The 7381-nt window shown below is 39.8% G+C and overlaps 1 protein-coding gene across 3 annotated transcripts; it reads left to right on the top strand.

Moving 5' to 3' along the window:
* Positions 1–610: 610 nt before the first annotated feature.
* Positions 611–6552, top strand: commd2 (COMM domain containing 2). 3 transcript variants are annotated; one of them, XM_050055921.1, is made up of 7 exons: positions 611–802; positions 1185–1252; positions 3530–3607; positions 4282–4364; positions 5385–5459; positions 5562–5660; positions 6061–6552. In XM_050055921.1, the coding sequence occupies exons 2-7, from the start codon at positions 1186–1188 to the stop codon at positions 6268–6270; spliced, it is 612 nt and encodes a 203-aa protein (XP_049911878.1). In that variant the 5' UTR covers positions 611–802; position 1185; the 3' UTR covers positions 6271–6552. The 3 variants fall into 3 exon arrangements, with proteins under 3 accessions (XP_049911878.1, XP_049911877.1, XP_049911876.1); XM_050055920.1 differs by having other exon boundaries at positions 1155–1252; XM_050055919.1 differs by having other exon boundaries at positions 612–802; positions 988–1252.
* Positions 6553–7381: the final 829 nt, after the last annotated feature.

Below are 7381 nucleotides of genomic sequence, written 5' to 3'. Positions count from 1 at the left end.
CCATTGTGGTGGTGTACAGAGCCAAAATGACGACAACTGTATCATTGTCCAAATATTTATGGACCTGACTGTACGTCCCAACCCTCACCTATGGTCACATGCTCTCGGTAGTGACCAAAAGAATAAGATACAAGCAGCCGAAATGAGTTTCCTCCGTGGGGTGGCTGGGCTCAGCCTTAGAGATAGGGTGAGGAGCTCGGACATCCGGAGGGAGTTCAGTCCTTTGCATCGAAAGGAGCAAAGGAGCTCCAACTGGAAGGAGGCCTTGAGGTGGACCTAGAACACGCTGAAGGGATTACATATCTCATCGCACCATGGGAAATGTATTGATCAAATAATCCAAAGGCATAGCACAAGTGAATTTCTTTCACTTTTGTTGGAACAAAGTGGCTCCACCCTGTTTGTCTTTGTAGTGTATTATCATTTACTCTGAAGCTTTGGAACAGATGACCAGTAAGGGGCCCAGGTTAAAAAACATATATGGTCAGGGTCAAGAAGATATTTTTAGCGTAGGTCAAGGATTGGAGAAATCCAACAAGAATGTCTCTCTGTTGTCTGTTTGACTTTGTCTCACATTTCATAAACACCACCAGGTCTATATAAGCAGGGTATTTGGAGCTGTGTTTCAGAGTGGTCCACATCGGCTGAAGAACCCTCTCCAAGCATTCTAGATGCTTGATAGATGCTGTACTTCTTGTAATAAACCTTTTCTTTAAGCAAGCAAGACGGTGTCATCTGGAGTCTTCTTCATCACCTTCACATCATCGCTAGTTAATAAACAACATCTTGAATCGCAGAGAAGGTACTGTAATGGAAACTCCTTAAGAAATGAAACAGACCAGTAGAGAAAAAATAGAAATAAGCTCCAATAAAGAAGCACAAATGTCATAACGTAACACTAAATATTTTATAAATATATATTCTAGTAGTATAGTCTTATTTATTTGATATTGAACACTTTTACTTGTCTCACTCCACACCTCACAGTCACAGGAGCACACTCAGCAGAAACATGTAGGAGCTGATTACGTCCACTAGATGGCAGTAATGCAGTGAAGACAGCAGCTGCAGTTAAACACCATAGAAGAAGAGGAAACGGTCCAAATGGTTTTCCGGGTTGATGGATGTGTTGGTTTCTGACTATTGAACTGTAGTTATCCAGGACTGTGCTGGTTGTTCTTCAGGATGCTGCTGGTTTTGTCCGAGGACCATAAAGAGCATCTCTCCTTCCTGCCGAAGGTTGATACCGCAGGTCAGTAACTGCTCCTGGATCAGGTCTATGACTACATGTTGGCTGCTGTAACGGTACATCGTGACTGTCAGCTGATCTTACAACAGTGACAATGTTCACTATTGAACAGTTTCAAAGTATTAAACGGGCTATGCAGCATTAGTGTTAACTACACACACAACTGTTTAAAATGAGGCGATAGCTTTAAAGAAAATGTTTATCCACTGTTGAGTTAGGAGCTGGTTTATAATCACAGCACTAACATCAAGGTGATACAGTGTGAAACCAACAGTTATAGATTACTACTACACCAACATCAGAAGTTATGACAACAGCAATAGCAATTCAGTTTTATCAAGTGTACAGGGAGAAACTGACTGAACATTTGACTTTAAGTTAAACTTGTGTTGTGACAGAAAAGATTGTAAATTCAAAAAGAGACATTTACCTAGTTAGACTCAGTGATGTTTATAATGCAACACCAGACTACATGACCACAGCATGAGAGACAGGAGTTTGTCAATAAATTGATTTCATTGATATCGTGATATGAGACAAGATATTGTCTTAGATCTTGGATATTGCAAGTGTTGCCTCTCCTTGTTGCATTACAGTAAAGTGTTGTAATTTTCTGAACTGATTTGCCTTTACCCCCTTAGTCATTACATCCACATTGCTGATGATTACTTATCAGAAATCTCATTGTGTAAATGTTTTGTGAAAGCACCCATAGTCAACCCTACAATATCGTCACAATATCAATATATCGAGGTACTTGGTCTAAGAATATTCTGATATTCTAAGATATTCGACTTTCTCCATATAGCTCAGCCATATCAGCTCCTCACAGTTAACAGGAGCTAAAGGGAGTTGCATAGTGTGTCACTAAAACTAAATGTATCTAAGTATATCTGTTAATCATATTAGTGTGTTGGCCCCAGCATAACCTCACACACTTCTGATCTGAGCACATTAGTGACTGTGCTAATGTTTATCAAAGCTACAAAATGTTGTAAAGCAAAGAAATAATTGTCTGTGAAATTCCTTACACTCTGACCATTTAATTTTTTTTTATATGTGTATACCTTCAGGGAAAGTTCTATCAAGTAATGGAGAAAGGGTAACAGCAAGAGAAGGATTGTTTTGGACAATTAGGATTTCATGCACATTTTCCCAGCTCAATTTATAGAAATATACTGTATTATATTAGTGCATGTGTTTCTTAGAAGCCGGTTAGCACAGTTCTGTGATTTACAGCTGTAATATGCCACTGTAAACAGTCCAGTTTCTTACTTAGTACACCTAGTGTGGGATCCATGGGAGTGTAATACTACAACTGATGAAGAGCGTGGACAATTTGATGAAAGGCAACAAGAGAGAGAGTCAGGATTTGCAACATAGACATTGGAAACTTTGTGATATGCAATACCAATCAAACCATTTCTCATAACAAAGCAGCCCTCTGCATCTGGCTGACACCATAGGAGAATTTGTGTTTGATTATAACAGGCACCCGTCTCATTCGTTTCTGTGAAGAAAAATGAATGAAATTGTTGTTTTTAAATTTAACGTCATTATTTAACATATAAACTTGAAGTACATCTCACATGATGAGGGCACCATGAAGCCCTGAACACAAGCTATATTCATGGAGCCTTCACACTCTGATAAACAGCTTCATCTTTGGTTAGAAGGTATGCAGTTAAAACAGCCAAAGAGCTAATAGAACAATGGCAAAGTGTCAGGTAGAAGAAGACCCTGTCAAAAAAAGAAGCATATGAAGTTTGTATGATTGTTAAAAATAAAAAACTACATAACACAGACAGAGAATCATATAAAACGTTTCTAAAATATCAGGAAAACTCATCTCTTATGTGATACTCACAGGAAATAATCTGCTCAAAATTCATCTGCATCGCTTATTTTACAGAAACATTCTGCTATTGTTGCATTTAATATTTGTGTTGTTGTACAATTGTGCAGTGTTATTGCTATGCATTGAATATAATATGAAATATCCACTAATCAGGGGTTGTCAGTTTACTTAATAATAGAAAATGGGTCCCATAAGGAGAAAGGATGGGAACAACTGTTCTCTGTGGTTCTCAGTTTGACAGGTGCTGTTTCTCTATAACAGCTGAATGACTGGATAAATAAATACATTTATGATTGCATAAGTATAAGAATAGTTCCTCGGGAGAATAGTGACATCCCCTCTGTTTATATGAATATAAACTGAACACACTGATGTAGTAAACTCAACTGAGCTTAATGTGTCCATGCATTTTTTGTCCACAGTGGTTGGAGAGTTTGGTCGGATAGCGTTGGAGTTCTTAAGGAGAGGAACCAGTCCCAAGATCTATGAGGGAGCAGCAAGTAAGAATACAGCTTTCATTACATCTTCCTTACCAAGCAGCTGACTGGGCCATTGAAACTGCTGCTCAAAGTGCTAGATGACACTGTGGGCAGTAGTGGACCAGTCACGGGCAATATATACTGTAAATCATTTCTGCTTATATAGGGTATTTATTAAGGTTTAAACTACTTTATGTAGTATTCTATGAGGTTATGTTGCTTTAGAAATGTATTTAGTCGTGATCATTAGGTGTACCTTGCTAAGTAAATGCAGCGTGACACAACAGCCCCACAATAATAATGTGTTTCTAATATTTAGTCTACCTTTATTTGTTATAAGTGAGGTGATATTACATCCACCACAACTCATATAGTGTCAGATCTGCAGTTAATAATGAAAGAAAACATAATTATACATAATGATTTAAATCATTTGGTACGGCTTGATTTATTAATTGCTAAAAGAGACAAAGCTGCCCCTGTGAGCTGGCCCCAGATAAGTGGTTGAAAATGGTTGTATGGATTTCTGTGTTCATTAACCAATAAACACAATGATTCAAACAAGTTTAAAGTTCATTATTTATGTTGATAAACCCAGCTCAATAAATCAGTAGGACATTTTTTAATATCATGCAGCTTTGACACACAAGCTGCCAGGACGTCAGAGTAAATGCATAATGACCCTCTGCTTGCAGGAAAACTATCTGTTCCTGTGGAAATGGTGCAGCATGGAGTGGAAGGCCTGATGTTCCTGATGACAGAGAGCTCCAAACACATGGTGACTAACACACACACACACACACACACACACACACACACACACACACACACACACACACACACACATTGTAACTGCTCTCTGTGTTTAACATGAAGACAGCTTCACATTGTCTAGACCCCCCCTCCACAAAAGAACCCCAGTCTGTTCTGATTATTCAGCGTTTCTGGGTTCGTATCATCTCACACAAATTTTTTCCCAAACATGTTTTGCCTGCTCCTGTCCTGCTGTGCTGTGATTGACTAGTACACACCACATTGACCACTTAAGAATTAGCACCAACCAATCACAGCACAGTGGGACTAATCAAAACACGCTTGGGAAAAAATAATACGTGTGTCTCCGCACTGTCATTGCAGCAGGGTAATGACTGTGTAAAGCGACACTTTGTCCTGTTTAAATTGCCAATAAATGCTTGTATGTTCCAGTTGTAATATAATCCAAAATTAACAACATCAGCAATGTTAGCATGTAGCTACATGTAGCAGTGTACTTGCAGCCGTGGAATGACTGTGTATAGGAGCACTCTCTGCAATGAAAATTCCCAAAAAAAACTTGTGAACACAACTCGACATGTTCCAGCAGGAGTATGATCCAAAATTAGGTAGAAATTAACAACATGGGCAACCAATGTTACATGTTTCCCTGACGTTCGCATGTAGCTACTTGTAGCAGAGTAGGCTACGTAATGTAAACACTTGCAGTAGTGTGTCTAAAACAGATGACCACATAAAGAAATTCAAACATGATCTGAGCTTCTGTTTAGTCCCTGTGATCATGTCAGCATGCACATTATCAGGGTCTGGAATGCAATAACTGTAATTGTGAGATATGACATGTCACCGTCTGTGTGTAACATTTAAGCATGTGTGGTATTTTTTCAGCGTACTTTGTGCCATTGTGAAACACTAAAACACCCAAAAACTAGTGAGCCAGATGTTTCACTAGGTGTGGTGTCGACTAACTTTTCAGTGTCCCTGTTTTGTGTGTGTGTGTGTGTGTGTGTGTGTGTGGGTGTAGATCTCTGAAGTGGACTTTCTGGACTCAGTGTTGGTTTTGGGGTTTGGTGAAGAGCTTAACCAGATCCTCTTACAGGTGACTTTTGAATCTGTTTTATTGATCTGAGTTGATTTGCAGTTACTCTTTGAATATCAGTTCCTTGATCTCCAGCTGAATGTGTGAGGGTTTATGTTGCAGCTCTATCTGCAACACCACAAACAGATCCGCAGCATCCTGAGTCAGCTGCCCTCCAACCTGCCCGCCTACCAAAACCTGGAATGGAGACTGGATGTACAGGTGTGTGTGTGTGTGTGTGTGTGTGTGTGTGTGTGTGTGTGTGTGTGTGTGTGTGTGTGTGTGTGTGTGTATCATCATGTGAGCCTGCAGGTATGAAATAAGCAAAGGAGGAGGACAGAGTACCCTACAAAGTAAAAGAACAGCATAGGTATATTTATAGACTGTTTTATTGATATTCTGTTGCTGCAGCAACAGCTTTGGTTTCTGTTTACCTCCTGTCAGCTACTGCATTAACAAACATTCCAACAGGAAATACACTTGGACCTATTCACAATGTGTTTGTTGTCAAGTTTGAAACAGTCTGTAAACTGGCACTTGGAGTTATAAATGACCTGCTTATCAATGTTCAGATTTTAACTTCTCACATTTATTTTGGTTTCCCCCCACTCCTTCCTGTCAGTTGGCAAGTCGTTCACTCCGTCAGCAGGTCATTCCCATGCTGACGATACGTCTGCTCCTGACGGGAGGTTGTGACAGCCGTGATGACCACAGCAGAATGGTTCTCCAGACAGACCCCAGCACCCTCCTGCACCTCATCTCCACACTGGAGGCCGCTCTGGCTGCCATGAAAACCAGTCATGCTCGCCGCATATGTCGCAACATCAAATAACCCCCCCAGGTCACTTTCTGTGTAACGTGTGCCTCCTGCCACCTGTGGAACATCACATCACTGCCTCCATACCTGGATACAATAAGCAGTGTCTCTCTGCTCTGCAGTGCAGTGTTGATCTGGTCCTGGATCAAAAACTAGGTTTTTGCCCATCTGACTGGCAAATGGTCATCACTTTTTTACCCTTGAGTCACGATACGTGCCGGATGGTATTGACTATATTGTATATAATGTTTCTACAGTACTGCTGATATTGTATTAAAGTGTAAAATGGAGATGAAACACTGTTCTTGTGGTTTGTAAAAGCCAACACGGTAAAGGTAGAAAGGCCTTGGCTTTTTCTGTGTCAACATTTGACTGGAACAGAACATGAGTTTTTAAAGGAATAGTACACCCACAAAATGATCAGTTGTACATCAGCTACTCACCCCGTGTTATGTTGAATTTGTGACGGAAATGTGCTTTTCTTGCATGCCTCCATGGTGAACGAAGGATCCAAAAATGGAGGAAATTCTTGATGAATTAAAGTCATTGGGGGCCACCTTTAACAACAGCAGAACTATATCAAAACATCCATTTACAACCTCTCACACAACTTGTTCAGTATAATTAGATTATTATGTATCCAGTCGTATGCTCAATACACCCCAGCTTGACTGAGAGTGCTCTGTGGGTGCTGCAGATTAGCCTCACTGACTTTAGGACAATTGATGTCCTTAAAAAGTAACAGAAAGGTGAAAAAGTCATTTGTCAATGTAAATCTGACATCACTTAGATGACATTACAACCCCCATAACAAATACCACATATAGGTTGGACCGAAACTAAAGTCCTCTCCTTTTTTCTTCCACTTTTCTTTTCCTCTCTGGGTGATGAGTGATCTTTTCTGTATGGTACCTGTTGTGGGAAAGAATTAAGAGAAGAATTTAAGTGAAACTGGACGCCGTGTCAGTTGTGCATAAAGATTTCATACACGTTGCTTTTTACCCGTGCCTCTTTTAAACAATACAGACTCCTTTGTGAAACAGTACTTTTAAAATATGAAGACCAAATATGCAAAAAGGCATATTAAGACCAAATTGAACAGATATCACAGACTGCAGTTTAAGTA

Source organism: Epinephelus moara, chromosome 10 (genome assembly GCF_006386435.1).
Source record: "Epinephelus moara isolate mb chromosome 10, YSFRI_EMoa_1.0, whole genome shotgun sequence".
In the NCBI taxonomy this organism is placed as follows: Eukaryota; Metazoa; Chordata; class Actinopteri; order Perciformes; family Serranidae; genus Epinephelus; species Epinephelus moara.
This window is presented reverse-complemented; position numbering and strand designations above follow the sequence as displayed.

What these genes read in the sequence shown, in the direction of transcription:
- commd2 (XM_050055921.1), top strand. Translation starts at nt 1,186, where the DNA reads ATGCTGCTGGTTTTGTCCGAGGACCATAAAGAGCATCTCTCCTTCCTG. An exon ending in GCCGAAGGTTGATACCGCAG is followed by an intron (nt 1,253 to 3,529) that starts GTCAGTAACTGC and finishes TTTTGTCCACAG; the next exon opens with TGGTTGGAGAGTTTGGTCGG. An exon ending in AATGGAGACTGGATGTACAG is followed by an intron (nt 5,661 to 6,060) that starts GTGTGTGTGTGT and finishes CCTTCCTGTCAG; the next exon opens with TTGGCAAGTCGTTCACTCCG.